The sequence below is a fragment of the Ranitomeya variabilis genome, chromosome 1 (assembly GCF_051348905.1).
Source record: "Ranitomeya variabilis isolate aRanVar5 chromosome 1, aRanVar5.hap1, whole genome shotgun sequence".
NCBI lineage: Eukaryota > Metazoa > Chordata > Amphibia > Anura > Dendrobatidae > Ranitomeya > Ranitomeya variabilis.
In genome coordinates this window covers 749342664-749360980 of record NC_135232.1, presented here as the reverse complement: position 1 = coordinate 749360980, position 18317 = coordinate 749342664, and the positions used below count along the sequence as shown (strand labels likewise).

Genomic DNA, 18317 nt, shown 5'->3' with positions numbered 1-18317 from the left:
CTCAGGTCTCTTCCATTCCTTCTGAATAAGGGCAAGTACTTTTTTTATTTCCAGGAAATGTTTTTCGCTTTATCTATTCTAACATAATATCTTCTACTGATCTATGTGCTTTCGCCTCTTTAATGTCCATGGTGGACCTAACCGCCCTGACGAATCTATCCGTACCTTCTACTGAGAAGCATGGGCAAACCAAACCTGTGGAAGAGGAGGAATACGAGGACAAACATTCTCCTTCTCATGTGTCAGATTTTCCATAATCAGTTGACAATATGTTTAATATGTTTATTTCCCTTTTTATGTTTGTCACTTTCGTGGAGGGCTTAAAGAGAACTTGTCAGCAGGATTGTGCTGAGTAACATGTGGTGCTCTCATTAGGAATTCGTCAGTATGGCTTCTAACAGGTCACTGATCCATCAGTGACCTGCCCTCTAGTTTACATAATGAAGTGGCTGGTATAGTGTAATGGTTACGTGCACAGCCTATGACATAGGAGACTGGGGTTCAAATCCCAGCTCTGCCCTGTGGAAAATCTTGATCCAATCTTAACTAGAGAGCACTGCAGCTGATCTGAAAGAAAAGATCTTAAATAAACTGAATACCATCAATATCAGCGATCGACTGCCAAGGCTCAGCAAAGAAGCACCCCCAGACATGATGTTACAAGATGCCAATAGAGCACTTGCATCAATACCTACCATCATCATAACTCAAACTAATCTATGCTTTTGCCTCAGCAATCATGGAAATGCTTGGCTATACAACCAGCAAGAACAAGAGCTGGCTGTGCCCCTTTGGAAAAGAAAAATGGAGACAAGGATCGAGGTGACACAGAAGGAAGCCAGTCAACTAACAGAAATACAGAAGGGTGTAAAGATCAAGTACAAAGGCCTGACCCCTTTGCCAAGAAGATAAGTGCCCCGTTCTCCCAAGAACCATCCATGGCGTACTCTCAACTACAGAGTAACAGAACAAAGGCAGCAACTCCACCAATAGCAGAGCCTGAACAACACTGGCGGAACATATGGGAGAAGAAAAAAAAACAAACACCAGTGCAATGTGGCTGATAGATCTGAGAATGAAACACTACAACCACCATTACAGAAGCAGACATCCAACAGCAGGTCTAGAACATGAAGAGCTGGACATCCAGCGATAACAGGCGGACATCAGACACAGACATGCTGCCTCCTCACTCCAGCCAAACCCCCATTGTACCCAATGCAGCACTTCCAGGCCCCGCACAGCAGCTCAGCAGACCTTACGCCCTCCTAGGCGACCAGGCAGTACCTGGATAGGAGACTTCTTTTTTTTTCCGCACCGGACACACTGTGCATAGGTTCCTCGTCAAGTACAGGAAACCAACTGATGTAATGGAGAGGTTCCGCCTTTTTATTGTGTCGGATTTCTGTCCTTGATGGGTGGATCCCCTCTCTCAGGTGGTGGTGTCATGGGTGACCGGAAAAGCAGAGCTATCTTTACTAATTTATGCAAAATCCCACAGTTACAGGATCACCAGTATTAACTTTAAATAAACCTTATGATGTCCCCACAGCTTGTTGCCATGCTCGTGACATCACAGGCCACATTGTGAAGTCTTTTTTATCAGTTATAAATTCATAGAGTATACGGAATATTCTTAGCCTAAAGGTGAAATGTATATCTACTCACAAGACAGTGTACAATGCAAACATTTTTGGGATTTTGCTTCAGCCACAAGTGTATGTTTTTACAGATGCTGTACAGGTTCACGAGATTTGGGGCACGTCTTCCAGGCCAACCACATTCAGACACCTGTGAGTAAGAAATGTATAAATCAATCAAATATTAAAACATTTTTGAAAAATGACTCATATTGAAAACAACAGTGTTAATACAAACTTTCTTCTAAAGGACTCATAAAATATGAACCATAGCATAACCACAATAAGGTCTGACTGAAATCCAACAAAGGCCCACGTGCCCAAGATTCTAGACTGATTGTAGGTTCTGCAGTATGTTACAAAAGAGCGAGCTCATTGAACCTTTCAAATGGTCAATTTCATTTTGGAGATTCCAGCTCAGAACCATGAGGTGGTAGAAAAGAGAGCCATAACAGATGAATAATATTCTCATATGCTTTCCTCGTTTCATTTTGTGTTTTTTTTTAACCAGTCCAGGACTGGGCCAATTGCCCTGATCCATTACCAAGCACATCTTCTGGTTTTAATCAAACATGTGTTTTTACCAGCTCTAAAAAATTTGTTTTCAGTGACAGACAGTGAAGCCAATTGGTTTTGGGGAGAACGTGTCAAAGTCCCGCAAGCATCGGGAGTGCAAGTACTGACAATGCAATAAACGGAGGTGAGTACAGTTGTTATTTAATAAGGGTAGGAACATGGTTATCAAGAAGGGGTTGTCTGAGTAGTGGACAACCCCTTTAATAAGTTGCATTGAAGTTTTAGAACGTCAAGTGTGGAATGTTCAGCTGTTTATTAGTCTAGTCTATAGGCATTTCAGAAGTAGTTAAAGGGCTGGCCATGGGGACCACCACTGTTCCTATGAACAAAGTTCTGGAAAGTTAATGGAGCAATGACTACGTATGTACTGTACACTACTGCTCCATTCATAGTGTATGACATTGAGAAAGATAGCAATTATATCTACTTGTGTCCAATATAGACAATGAATGGAAACGGTGGTGAGCACAGGTATGGAGGGCAAACTGTATCCAACTTTATCATGTCATGCATTTAGGTTCCCAAAATGAGCAATTGAAAACATTTTCTAAGCCTCACGAGCAAGATTGGAGTATAGCTTATTTATTTAGGCTAGCCTAAGGAAGGCACACTTCTTTTGCTAAAATATTTCTTAAATTTCATGTGTCATTCTTATAGAGGTGGAGGATTTGCGGATAATCTGCACTGCTGGTATCCCATATGATAAATCCTAATCCAGACGGAGAGTACATGTGGCTTTTCTTTATTAAAAAAATATGTACTGCATGTACTCTCAGTCTGGATTTGGATTTTTTATATTGGATACCAGCAGCACAGATTATCTGCAAATCCTCCATATCTGTGTTTTCCCGGTCTGATGACCCGTTGGACCTGCAGCAGCTGGATGTATAAGTGAAGGAAATGTTGTGTATGTACAACTAAATCAGGTTAACATAGTAATCAAAAAACACTTTCTAGTATCAAAGGCCGAGAGCATGATTCAATTGTTTATCTCCCTCATTAAATCAATAAACTACTTTAAATAGGTGTACTACTCCAAACAGAGCATATTGAAAACCAACAGAGAGAGTACTAATTACACCAAGAAATAAATAAAACAAACTTTATTAAATCATTACAAGAAAAATCAAAATCACATAAAATATGATTGAAAATGCAAAGTAGAAAAGAAGGAGACAAAACAGCTTCACTAGAGGTAGGGACACAAGTCCACTGTATGACCAGGGTGAGCAGAAAGTATTTAAATGTAAATAATCATACCCAGGTACTAAACATCATTTACATAGTATCACCCTATGGTATCACCTTATACAAAGCACCTAGTAGTCAATTCAACACATGCTAATAAAGCAAAGTGAATGCTCACCCATAATTAGTCAGGACTGAAGAGTGTCCTTCCCACGGCCCGACGCGCGTTTCGCTTTCTCAAAGGGGAAGTGATACTAAATCAGTTAGTATACCCTTATATAAACACCTTTATCTCCCCTGGATAAAACCCTATCACACTGTCTTTTTCCTCCTAGTTTTATATATGTCATTCTTAGCCATCAAGAGCGAACTTGGTAGGGCAGAGACAGACTGCCGTATTTCTCGTGCGATAATTGCATGGTAAAGCTCGTAGTGGCTGTCGGCTCTCCTGACCTGAACTTGAAAGCTGCATAGTAATCCATCATACTGTCTTGCTCAGGTCAGGATAGGTGCCGGGCCAGTGCGTGCAGTGCGATCCTCGCACGAGTTATACGGCAGTCTGACTCAGCCCGTATTCTGAGAGTCTCCGTACAAACATCCGAATAATTGGTGCTGCAGCTTACCCTGTTATGAAACCTGGAAGGCCTATATTTCCGCAAGCATAAATTATAAACAGCATAACTCCCAGGATGCTTTGCATCCAGATACAGACGGACATCTTCAATGTTGTTCTTTAAGGCAGATTCCACACCCTCAGCAGGAAAGGACATTACTAAGACATAAAAAGGAGAAGGAGGAGGAAAATAAAGATTATTAGAAGAAAGGGGATAAGTAAGACTTTGTAGCCTAAATCTATTTTAGAATGAATAATCATAAGAAAAAGAATTAAGAATACAATACATCCGGTCCAAACTAGATTCTTCTTTAAACGGTTTATATCCAAGTATTTTTTTTTGAAGCACCACTCCAGCATTTTTTTGAAGCACCACTCCAGCATTTTTTGAAGCACCACGCCAGCATTTTTTGAAGCACCACGCCAGCATTTTTTTGAAGCACCACGCCAGCATTTTTTGAAGCACCACTCCAGCATTTTTTGAAGCACCACTCCAGCATTTTTTGAAGCACCACTCCAGCATTTTTTGAAGCACCACTCCAGCATTTTTTGAAGCACCACTCCAGCATTTTTTGAAGCACCACTCCAGCATTTTTTGAAGCACCACTCCAGCATTTTTTGAAGCACCACTCCAGCATTTTTTGAAGCACCACTCCAGCATTTTTTGAAGCACCACTCCAGCATTTTTTGAAGCACCACTCCAGCATTTTTTGAAGCACCACTCCAGCATTTTTTGAAGCACCACTCCAGCATTTTTTGAAGCACCACTCCAGCATTTTTTGAAGCACCACTCCAGCATTTTTTTGAAGCACCACTCCAGCATTTTTTTGAAGCACCACTCCAGCATTTTTTTTTTTATTGTAGCACTAGAGTGGTGCCACTAATTTAAAGGGAATCTGCCAAAATTGGCCTATAAACTAAGGCCACTGGCATCAGGGGCTTATCTAAAGCATTCTGAAGATAAGCCCCCGATGTATCCTGAAAGATAAGAAAAACAGGTTATATTATACTCACCCAGGGGCGGTCCCGCTGCGGTCCGGTCCAATGGGTGTCGCAGTCCGGTGCCTCATCTTCATACGATAACGTCCTCTTCTTGTCTTCCTGCTGCGGCTCCTGCACAGGCGTACTTTGTCTGCCCTGTTGAGGGCAGAGCAAAGTACTGCAGGCGCTGGGCCTCTCTGACCTTTCCCGGCGCCTGCGCACTGCAGTACTTTGCTCTGTCCTTAAGAGGGCAGATAAAGTACGCCTGCGCCGGAGCCACGGCATGAAGAAAAGAAGACGACATTGTATGAAGACGGGAGGGCCTGTACCCGGACCGCGATGCCCATCGGACCGGACCGAACCGGGACCGCCCCTGGTTGAGTATAATATAACCTGTTTTTCTTATCTTTCAGGTTACATCGGGGGCTTATCTACAGCATTACAGAATGCTGTAGCTAAGCCCCTGATGCCGGTGGCCTTAGTTTATAGGCCAATTTTGGGGTGACATTTCCTTTAAGTTCCCTGCCCCTAGTATTATACTAGTCAGCTGCCATGAATTAGTGTTATTTTTTTACGCTGTTACTTGTGCGGTATAAGTGATTAGGAGACTTTATTCTTCGGGTTGGTGCGATTACAGCAATACCAGATTTATATTGGGTTTTTATGTTTGGTTGGTTGTCACACTAAAAGATGCTTTTTATTGCATCACCCTATTTTGAGTGCTATAATTTTTCCATATTTCGGCCGACAGTCACGTGATGACTTGTTTTTTGCACAACAAGTTGATGACATTTTTATTGGTACTATTTTCGGGCACATGACATATTTTGAACGCTTTTTATTCCGATTTTTGGAAGGCAGAATTAACAAAAACCAGCATTTCAGAAATTTTTTTGGGGTGTTTTTTTTTTATTATTATTATTATTGCCGTTGATTATAAGACAGCTTCATTCATTGGGTCAGTACAATTACATCAATGCCACACATTTATATTTATGTTTTGACGCTATTTCACAATAAAAACTATTTTATACAAAAAATAATTGTTTTTGCATTGCTTTATTCTGAGAGCTACCATTTTTATTTCGATTTGACTTTTTGATTGCATTTTATTTTACTTTTTTGGGGCAGCATGATTAAAAAGCAAAGGTTTTTGCTCTTTTTTTTATGATGTGCACTGAACAAGTTAACTAGTGGTACAGTTTTATCGAGGATACCATACATCTGTACATTTTTTGTTTTTACATAGATATGGAGCACCGTTTAAGCCCAACTACGGAGCACCGTTTAAGCCCAACTACGGAGCACCGTTTAAGCCCAACTACGGAGCACCGTTTAAGCCCAACTACGGAGCACCGTTTAAGCCCAACTACGGAGCACCGTTTAAGCCCAACTACGGAGCACCGTTTAAGCCCAACTACGGAGCACCGTTTAAGCCCAACTACGGAGCACCGTTTAAGCCCAACTACGGAGCACCATTTAAGCCCAACTACGGAGCACAGCACCATTTACGCCCAACTACGGAGCACCACTTAAGCCCAACTACGGAGCACCATTTAAGCCCAACTACGGAGCACCATTTAAGCCCAACTACGGAGCATCATTTAAGCCCAACTACGGAGCACCATTTAAGCCCAACTACGGAGCACCATTTAAGCCCAACTACGGAGCACCATTTAAGCCCAACTACGGAGCACCATTTAAGCCCAACTACGGAGCACCATTTAAGCCCAACTACGGAGCACCATTTAAGCCCAACTACGGAGCACCATTTAAGCCAAACTACAGAGCACCATTTAAGCCAAACTACGGAGCACCATTTAAGCCCAACTACGGAGCACCATTTAAGCCCAACTACGGAGCACCATTTAAGCCCAACTACGGAGCACCATTTAAGGGTATGTGTCCACAATCAGGAAATGCTGCGTTTTTGACGCAGCCTTGAGCAGCATGCATAAAAAACGCAGCGTCCAGATGTTACAGCATAGTGGAGGGGATTTCATGAAATCCTGTCTCCACTATGCAGTAAAAGAAGCATGCGGCACACCCGAGAAAACTCACATGCGGCGCGTCTTTTAAGAACGCAGCATGTCCTTACATTGCAGAAAAAACTCAAGGACAACGCAGGTGACCTGCCAGTGACCTCAGGTGCAGATTTGGTCAGAATTTTACCTGCATAAAATCCTGACCAAATCCTTAACGTGGACACATTACCCTAAGCCCAACTACGGAGCACCATTTAAGCCCAACTACGGAGCACCGTTTAAGCCCAACTACGGAGCACCGTTTAAGCCCAACTACGGAGCACCGTTTAAGCCCAACTACGGAGCACCGTTTAAGCCCAACTACGGAGCACCGTTTAAGCCCAACTACGGAGCACCGTTTAAGCCCAACTACGGAGCACCGTTTAAGCCCAACTACGGAGCACCGTTTAAGCCCAACTACGGAGCACAGTTTAAGCCCAACTACGGAGCACCGTTTAAGCCCAACTACGGAGCACCATTTAAGCCCAACTACGGAGCACCGTTTAAGCCCAACTACGGAGCACCATTTAAGCCCAACTACGGAGCACCATTTAAGCCCAACTACGGAGCACCATTTAAGCCCAACTACGGAGCACCATTTAAGCCCAACTACGGAGCACCATTTAAGCCCAACTACGGAGCACCATTTAAGCCCAACTACGGAGCACCATTTAAGCCCAACTACGGAGCACCATTTAAGCCCAACTATGGAGCACCATTTAAGCCCAACTACAGAGCACCATTTAAGCCAGATTACGCAAATGATTAAAAAAAACAAAATTGATATTCCATACTTTTAGGGTATGTGCACACGTTGCGGATTCTCTGCGGATCCGCAGCGTTTTTTTTCAGTGCAGAAACGCTGCAGATCCCCAATTGATTTACAGTACAATGTAAATCAATGAGAAAAAAAAATGCTGTGCACACTTTGCGGAAAATCCGCTGCGGAAACGCTGCGGTTTAAAAGAAGTAGCATGTCACTTTGTGAATCTGCAGTGTTTTTGTACCCATTCCATTCCGCAGGGGTAAAAAACGCAGCAAATCCGCAAGAAAACCGCAGCAAAAACGCACAAAAAACGCTGCGGAACCGCACAAAAAAACGCAACAAATCTGAAGCTGCGTTTTCTGCCAGAAGAGGCAGAATCCGCACCAGAAATTACTATGCCTAATCCGCAACGTGTGCACGTAGCCTTAGATTTACCATATCATGCAAATAAAGGGAGACTTTTTTTTAACAAAACAAATCCGGTCTCTTTCAATTACCAAAATGCCCTGAAACAAGACAGCTTTGATTAGTTGCTTTGCACTAGTAGCTGAAAGCCACTGGAAAGAAAAGCTTTCACTTTGGTCACAACCACGTATTTCATGCCTTTCTCTTCATTTAGCTTCACAGAGGAATTATGTGGCCAACCACATTACCTCTATGATATCAAGTGATCACCAAGCTTTATAGATTGCAGAATCATAAGCGAATGCTGTTGGCGAGTGACATAAGAACATTTTAGAATTTTGACTTTTTTTTTTTTACATACCTGCTATCCTAGAGGTGATGTAGGATAAATCCAGATCTCCTTTTGCATAACTGAAAAATCAAACGTTTTAAAGCAGTTAATTTTTTCATCGTTTTAATAGATTGTTTTTTTTTAAAGACATTTAACTTTTTAGTCTATTACGATGTTGATTTCATCTAAACGTTATGGCGCTGACAGCAATAAGGTGATGACTTAAAAAGCTGTTTTACCCCCACCAAAGAATCTATACATCCATTTATCAGAAATCTAGATAAACATGTTCTATATAAAGCCACACACTCCATTCACAGCCTGAAAGTTGATACTGACCATACACTGTCAGATATTCCTTAAAACTCTTGGCCAACTTAAGATATGACTACAGTTATTCTCAAAACCCCACTCAGTCCCCAGCCTAAATGGGGACATTTTATGAAAATGTATCATGCATTAAAGGGAACCTGTCAGCAGGATTGTGCTGAGTAACCTACAGACAGTGTCAGGTCGGCACCGTTATACTAACTAAAATGATATCTGGGTGATGAAATCCATCTTGTGGTTATTTGACCCATTCGCCCCTAAGCCGGTTTTCACCTTCCTGACCAGGCCAATTTTTACAATTCTGACCACTGTCACTTTATGACATCATAACTCTGGAATCCTTCAATGTATCCCACTGATTCTCTCGCGGCATACTGTACTTTACCATAGTGGTAACATTTCTTTGCTATGACTTGCATTTATTGGTGAAAAAAAGGAAATTTGGCAAAAATTTAGAAAATTTAGCAATTTTCAAACTTTTAATTTTTGTGCCCTTAAATCAGAGAGTGGCGTCACACAAAATAGTAATAAATAACATTTCCCACATGTCTATCTTACATCAGCACAATTTTGGAAACATTTTTTTTTGTTAGTTATAAGGGTTAAAAGTTGACCAGTGATTTCTCATTTTTACATCAAAATTTGCAAATCCATTTTTTAAGGGACCATTTTGGAATGTGGAAGCGCCATATTACAGTGCAGACTTTGCTGCATTTGTTTGAGCGTGCCATGTTACATTGGCAGAATCCCTCCATAACTGACCCATTTTACAAACTGCAACTTCTCAATGAGTTCATCTAGGGGTACAGTAATCATATTGTGTCATAGAATTTGATACCATGGGCAGTGAAGATAAAATAATTTTATTTTTACCAAAGATTGTGTTTTAACCCCAAGTCTTACATTTTCATACTGGGAAATGGGTAAAAATGGCACCAAAATTTGTCACACAATTTTTGCTGAATGAGGCAATACCCCATATGTGGCTGTAGAGTACTACTTAGCCATATGGAGAGATTCAGGAGGGACGGAGCGCTATTTACCTCCTGGAGCACACATTTTCCTAGACTAGTTTGCGGATTCCATATAAAGAGCTTCTAAGAGGTAGAAAAACAGAATCCCCCTTCAAGTGTCATGTCGGACGCTGTTCAGACCATTTCGTTCGACAGACAGCGGTAATTTTGACCACTATGTGCTCATTGGCGTCGGCTAGATTTTATCTAGCTGGTCCGGGGTTCATTTAGCTGGTGCTCGGATTGGAAGCTGGGCCATGCCCACTGCCTTTAAATAGTTCTCCTGAACATTGGGCGTCGCCGATTATAGCTTCTGTCTTGTGCGTTGTTATCTCGGTCTGGAGTGGTGAGCTAGTAGTTGGAGTATCGTTGCTGGTGGTGTATTTCCCTTTGTCTTATTTACTCCTTCCTATATTTGTATTTATTTTGCCCTGCACATTTATAGTGTATTCCTGAGTGACTGCGGCGTGGTGTATATTTTCCGTTATCCTTGTCTGTTCTAACTGTGGGTATTGGTGTATGATCTTTTCACTGGGTGGTGGGTGGTGGTTTCAGCCTAGGGTTGAAACAGGAGACAGGGCGAGGGTCGAGTCCTAGACATGCACACCATCAGTGTAAACTCTAGGTAGAGGGTCAGTCAGGATTTCCCTAGTCTGAGGGAAATTGCAGGGGCCCGGGTTATTAGCTCTTGCCCACCTAGTCTCCCCGTGACATCAAGTTAACCCATTTTGGAAATTATAACCCTTTGGGAATTTATCTACAAATGCAGTGACGATTTTGACTCCATGGGTATTTTCCAGAAACAAGCCGCAATGAATGTTTGCGGAGTGAAAATTTCAAACTGCTGCTGTAGTGACCAGTACGTTGTAATGACCAGTATGTTGCAGTCACCAGTACATTATGCGCAGCTCATGCTTCTGGAGACTCGAACCTGTAAATTAGGCGGGCTCTCATCACTACAGAAATTCCAAACATGTGGGCTCAGAAGGGAGAGGGGCATTTGGATTTGGGAGCAGAGAATTTGCTGAATTTCTTTTGGGGAGAGAGGAACCATTTAGCCTTTGTACTACCAGTAACGTGGAAGCCCCCTATATTTCCGTTAGCAGATGACAAACCTGAGTGGGGACTTGCTTTTTTTGAGGATTGAGTTGAAGCTTTTAGTGGGAACATTTTACATAGCATTTATGATCACATTTATCCGGCGCTCTATGCTGAGCACTTACTTTGGGGTTTCCATCTAATTCTCTGAGCAACGCGATTCAGATGAAACCCCCTGGGGATCCATTCACAATAATGAGGCAGCAGAGTTACTCTGGACTCCGTCTGGCCTCTGTTCAGCGGTGTCCTTTTCAGAAGGGCGCAAAACTGTGGCCGACGGCACTTTAATGCAATCCTAAAAAGACGGACATTGATGGATCACAGGTCCAATGGCGTCCACAGTGCCTCCATCTGCCTCATTATGGGGAATTTTCCGCAGGAGGTTCTGTCTGAATGACATATTTCAGAGATTTACACGGAAATCCCGATGCGAGCTTTTAGTGCAGAGCGCATGATAAATGTGTGCCAAACCTTACTGTGATCTCTGGGAGGCAGAATGAATAAACAACAGCATGCGAAGAATTGGTTTTATGTATTTTTTACGCCATTCCTTGTGCGGTATAAGTGATTAGGCGACTTTATTCTTCAGGTCAGTGCAATTACAGCGATACCAGATTTATAATCAGGTTTTTATGTTTGGCTGCTGTCACACACTAAAATACGCTGTTTATTGCGAAAACTAGTTTTTGCATCACCATATTTTGAGAGCTATAATTTTTCCATATTTCGTCTGACAGTCATTTGATGGCTTATTTTTTTGCAGGACACGACATTTTTATTGGTACCATTTTCGGGCACATGACTTTTTTTTTTTTAATCACTTTCTATTCTGATTTTTGGGAGACAGAATGAACAAAAACCAGCAAATCAGTAATTGCTTTTTGTTTTGTTTTTTTCATACAATTCCGCGTGTGGTAAAATTGGTAAGGCAGGTTTATTCTTCGGGTCGGTACAATTACAGTGATACCTCATTTATATTGTTTTCTTGTGCTTTGGCGCTTTTTACACAATAAAACCTTATCTAAAAAAATAATTATTTTTGCATTGCTTTATTCTGAGAGCTAGAACTTATTTTTCTGCTGATGGAGCTGTATGATGGCTTGATTTTTTGCGGGACAAGATGACATTTTTAACGGTACCATTTTTATTTATATTAGTGTTTTTGATTGCGTTTTATTGCACTTTTTGTTTGGCGGTATGAAAAAATAGTTCTTTGCCTTTTTTAGTGTTCACTGAAGGGGTTAACTAACGGGTTTTATAGAGCGGGACGTTACGGACGCGACTATACCAAATGTGTACTTTTATTGTGTATGTATATATATATATATATATATATATATATATATATATATATATATATATATATATATATATATATATATATTTTTTTTTTTTTTTTTTCAACAGAATCATTACTATAGAAGAAAGAATCCTGCACCGCTGCAACACCTAAGCCCAAATATCCACTGTGTGTGATTACCACGTCAAATACACGGCCCTTTCGGATTCACGGGTGCCAAACCCTGTAAACACTTGCATAAATCCATATACTGAAGAGAAAAAAGGGTGGCACTCACCGTTTCTAAAATCCAATCTTTATTGTGACGATTTAAAACATCTTCAGCCGGAGGGTGTAGAACGGGAATAAAAAAAAAATAAAAAAAAAAATCAGACGATGGTAGGTTTGCGCTCCCTTGCGCTTCTACGTGTCCTGGACGTATTTTTTCTTTCCGTTCTACACCCTCCGTGCTGAAGATGTTTTAAATCGTCACAATAAAGATTGGATTTTAGAAACGGTGAGTGCCACCCTTTTTCCTCTTCAGTATATGGTATATATTTTCTTTCTTTATTTAGGGATTAAAAAAAATTTCTTTACACTTTTAATATGTTTCTTTTTGACATTGTCTGCAGTGTCACATCAGTGCCTGACAGGCAGGGAAGGAGGCATGTCAGCTCCTGCTCTCAGCAGGCGCACACTAGCCACCTTCCCTGCAGGACGACGCGATGTGATTTTTGTTGTCCTGATGGAAGCACGCAGAGAATTAGATGCTCCTCTATGCTGCTGTCACTATTGACAGCGGCATCAGAGGGGTTGAATGCCTGCGATCGGTACACCGATCATGGGCGTTGCTGTGAGGTGTCAGGTCTCACACAGAGCTGACACCAGAACCCCATCGCTGTAGCGCTCAGCGTGAAGCCACGCCGTACATATACTGCTGTTTGCAGGAACACAGCTCTCGCGGAGCATTACTTGTACGGTGCATGTCGGGAAGGGGTTACGGTAAGTTATTGATATTTTTTTCAATGGGGTTTTAAGTATGGGGCGAAAAATTACAAGTTTTATAGAATGAATATAGCAGACAAGGATGGGAATGAGGGGGCCATGTATACAAGGATGGGAATGAGGAGCCATGCATATCAAGAGATGGATGAGGGGACAATGTATAGCAGGCTTATACTCAAGTCTAAGTTTTCCCAGTTTTTGTAGTAAAATTAGGTGGGTCTGCTTATACTCGAGTATATGTGGTTTTTTTTTTCTCAAAAGAAAAAAATAAAATATAATGCAATATATTGGCATCTGAGGGTTTAAAGTGCAGGGATCAGAGCTAGGTCAGGTTTCAGCACATGCAGCAGTAGCTTAGCGGTGTATAACAGCTGGGTGCTGCCGCGGATGACAGGGGCAAAATTCCTGTGCAATCCATCAGACATTCATCCGATTGCAGAAAGCACAAAATCTGGAAATGATGGTTACATACATTTGCAGGAAGGTGTTAAAACAATGTTACATTTTTCCCTATGGGGAACCTAAAAATATGTGTCTAAAAACCGAAATTGTGTTTAAATGCAGAATCCCAATATTTCTGTACAACAAATACAGCAAAACACAGCATCAAGTCTGCACTGTATCAAACAGTCGATTATTCTGAATTTTGGTGCAAACACCTAAAGAAAATGCAACGTTTTTGGAAGGGGAAACATGGCCTAAAGGTCCCCAATTATCCATTGCACATGATTATTAGCCAGTTTCATTGATCGCATCTGTAACACTTCACCAACATTGGATGTCCTGGCAGGACAATGGGACACCACTTATAAAGCAGGGTCAGGAGCTCAGCTAGCCTTATACTTGGCAGAGGCATCTGAGCTCTGGTAAAGCCGTCTACTACGCGGACAACACCTTCTCAATTACTATATGCCCTCATGTAAAATAAAAGCAGCCTCAACGCGTAGCATTGTCATCTCACATAAACCCTGCAGCCAATCAACGGCCACTAATGGGTCGTTTCACTCGTAAATTCAGAGAGCAGCAGTAGTTCCCACTGTTTCCGGGTGTCCGTATCGTCTGAAGGAAACAACAGCTCACTAACAGCCACCGATGGGCTGCAGGGCCCACGTGATATACCAAAATGATGCGAGCCCCAGGAGTCTCCACGCTGGATTAAGGCAGATATATAGGTAACATTGCATTCAGACTTTGTATAAACCAAAATCGATCTGTGCTTAACATGTCTAGGTTCTTACTTGGTAACAGACTGTATGACCTTTGACGAAGTGTCTTTAATATTAGTCAGAAATCTTTCAGTGCCTCCTTTCAGAATGTCAAAAAATCCTCCGGAAATCTGGTCCTCATCCCCGACAATGACACCTGTTGAATGGAAATACATAAAATGTCTCAAGTGTTTAAATTAAAAGGTTTTTGTCTTTTCAAAAAGATGTAGGCTCAGATTCATCGGCGATTAATCAAAGTCATTTTTCGTTTTTTGCCTTGTAATCACAAAAGGGTTTTTTTCGCCAAAGTCATAATGGCACACAAGACTCACAAATTTACTGAAAAAAAAAAAAAAGCTCTTTATTTTGGTCTTAATTTTTTTGCGACTTTTCAGTACCAAAAGTTGCAACTCCTCCGGAAACCTTACACCAAGGAAGGACTGGAGTGAGATGGAGCTCCAAAATGGATATGCCCACCTTCCTTCTGAGCCTCACAAAGTACCTAAACCGTGGGTTAGCGTCCACAAGCTTTCCATCTGATGTATTGGGCAGTACAATGAACTGGGCTCTACAATGGCAGATTTTCAGTTTTCACTCTACAACTTTCACTGCGCGAATGTTTCTGGAAAACACCCATAAAGTCAAAACCATCACTATACCTTTTCAAAATGGGGTCACTTTTGAGGTGGGTTTCTGCTGTTCTGGCACTTAAGGGCTCTGCAATTGGAGTCTGCAAACTATTCTATCTACCCTGCAGAAGTGTAATAGCGCTCCTTCCCTCCCAAGTCTCGCAGTGTGGCCAAACAATACTGTACAGCCACATATGGGGTATTGCCACGTTAATGAAAAATTGTTCAACAAATTAAGGGGACTTGTTTTATTTTACCTATTTCCCCTTGAGAAAAGAAAACTCTTGGGCCAATACACTATTTTAGTGATAAAAAAGTAATTATTATTTATTCACCACCCAGTGGTATAAATTTCTGGGACACCTATGGCATTATATACTCACTGCATCCCTAGATATTCACTATTGGATGCAGTTTGTAAAATGTGGTCACTTATAGACGGTTCTGCTCTTCTGGCACCTCAGGGGCTCTGCCAATGTGACATGGCACCCACAAACCATTCCAGCAAAAATCTGCAACTAAAAATACCGCCTCTTCTCTTCCGAGCTTTGCACTGTGCCTGGAAAGTAGTTTCCGACAGCATATGGTGTATTGCCATATTGAGGATAAATCCGTCACAAATTATGTGGTGCATCTTCCTTCATTTATCTTGATAATTAAAAACTTGGGACTAAAACATTTGTGGCAAAAATTTATTTTCTAGCATAACATTTTGTGATATGACTGTACAGTTAATATGATCACTATACACCCCTAGATGAATTAATTGAGAGGTTTAGGGTAACTGGTAAAATGGGGTCACTTATGGAGGTTTCTGCTGTTTTGACACCTCCTCAGGGGCTCTATCAATGTGACATGGCACTTGCAAATCATTAAAGCAACATCTGTACTTCAATATGGCGCTCATTCCCTTTAGATCTTCTCTATGACTAGAGGCGCACACAGCACCAGAAACACATCAGTGTTTTTTCTATTACCAGCATGTGGATTTAAATTGTTAGATATTTATGGAATCAAATTTGAAGATTTGACCTATTTTTTGAACATGCCAATTAACAATTTTCATTGAATACGTTTCCGACCACATCTACTATATAATTGTCTAAGGGTCACTTCCATCTTTTTGCACTTCTGTCTGTCTGTCACGGATATTCATTGGTCGCGGCCTCTGTCTGTAACGGAAATCCCAAGTCGCTGATTGGTCGCGGCAAAACAGCCACGACCAATCAGCGACGGGCACAGTCCGGCGGCAAAATGGCCACTCCTTACTCCCCGCAGTCAGTGCCCGGCACCCACTCCCTACTCCACCCCCCCCCCCCCCCCAGTCACCGCTCACACAGAGTTAATGGCAGCAGTAACGGACCGCGTTATGCCGCGGGTAACGCACTCCGTTATTGATGCTATTAACCCTGTGTGACCAACTTTTTACTATTGATGCTGCCTATGCAGCATCAATAGTAAAAAGATCTAATGTTAAAAATAATAAAAATAAAAAATAGTTATATACTCACCGTCCCTCGGCCCCCGGATCAGGAACAGGCCCTTCCCGCTCCTCGCAACGCTCCGGTGACCACTCCATGCATTGCAATCTTGCGAGATGATGACGTAGCGGTCTCGCGAGACCGCTACGTCATCATTTTGTGAGACCGCAATGCACTCTTGGGACCGGAGCGCGCGAGGAGCATCGGTAAACGCTTCGCCTGGATCCGGGGCTAACGGAAGGCGAGTATATAACTATTTTTTCTTTTAATTCTTTTTTTTTTTTTTTTTTTTTTAACAGGGATATGGTGCCCACATTGCTATATACTACGTGGGCTGTGCTATATACTACGTGGGCTGTGCTATATACTACGTGGGCTGTGCTATATACTACGTGGGCTGTGCTATATACTACGTGGGCTGTGCTATATACTACGTGGGCTGTGCTATATACTACGTGGGCTGTGCTATATACTACGTGGGCTGTGCTATATACTACGTGGGCTGTGCTATATACTACGTGGGCTGTGCTATATACTACGTGGGCTGTGCTATATACCAGAGGTGTCAAACTGCATTCCTCGAGGGCCGCAAACAGGTCATGTTTTCAGGATTTCCTTGTATTGCACAGGTGATAATTTAATCACCTGCACAGAATGATTCCAGCACCTTGTGGAATGCTAAGGAAATCTTGAAAATACTCATGGTTGGAGGCCCTCGAGGAATGCAGTTTGACACCTCTGATATAATACGTGGGCTGTGCTATAGACTACGTGGGCTGTGCTATAGACTACGTGGGCTGTGCTATAGACTACGTGGGCTGTGCTATACACTACGTGGGCTGTGCTATAGACTACGTGGGCTGTGCTATACACTACGTGGGCTGTGCTATACACTACGTGGGCTGTGCTATACACTACGTGGGCTGTGCTATACACTACGTGGGCTGTGCTATACACTACGTGGGCTGTGCTATACACTACGTGGGCTGTGCTATACACTACGTGGGCTGTGCTATACACTACGTGGGCTGTGCTATACACTACGTGGGCTGTGCTATACACTACGTGGGCTGTGCTATACACTACGTGGGCTGTGCTATACACTACGTGGGCTGTGCTATACACTACGTGGGCTGTGCTATACACTACGTGGGCTGTGCTATACACTACGTGGGCTGTGCTATACACTACGTGGGCTGTGCTATACACTACGTGGGCTGTGCTATACACTACGTGGGCTGTGCTATACACTACGTGGGCTGTGCTATACACTACGTGGGCTGTGCTATACACTACGTGGGCTGTGCTATACACTACGTGGGCTGTGCTATACACTACGTGGGCTGTGCTATACACTACGTGGGCTGTGCTATACACTACGTGGGCTGTGCTATACACTACGTGGGCTGTGCTATACACTACGTGGGCTGTGCTATACACTACGTGGGCTGTGCTATACACTACGTGGGCTGTGCTATACACTACGTGGGCTGTGCTATACACTACGTGGGCTGTGCTATACACTACGTGGGCTGTGCTATACACTACGTGGGCTGTGCTATACACTACGTGGGCTGTGCTATACACTACGTGGGCTGTGCTATACACTACGTGGGCTGTGCTATACACTACGTGGGCTGTGCTATACACTACGTGGGCTGTGCTATACACTACGTGGGCTGTGCTATACACTACGTGGGCTGTGCTATACACTACGTGGGCTGTGCTATACACTACGTGGGCTGTGCTATAC

At 42.5% G+C, this 18317-nt stretch overlaps 1 protein-coding gene across 1 annotated transcript in view; it reads right to left on the bottom strand.

Moving 5' to 3' along the window:
• Positions 1-18317, bottom strand: part of GAK (cyclin G associated kinase) — a 175941-nt gene that overhangs the window by 70156 nt on the left and 87468 nt on the right. The window contains exons 11-14 of the mRNA XM_077270235.1: positions 14488-14611; positions 8555-8604; positions 4028-4176; positions 1669-1791 (exon numbers count right to left, since the gene is read on the bottom strand). Of these exons, the coding sequence (XP_077126350.1) occupies positions 1669-1791; positions 4028-4176; positions 8555-8604; positions 14488-14611 (446 nt within the window). The remainder of the gene's footprint in view (positions 1-1668; positions 1792-4027; positions 4177-8554; positions 8605-14487; positions 14612-18317) is intronic.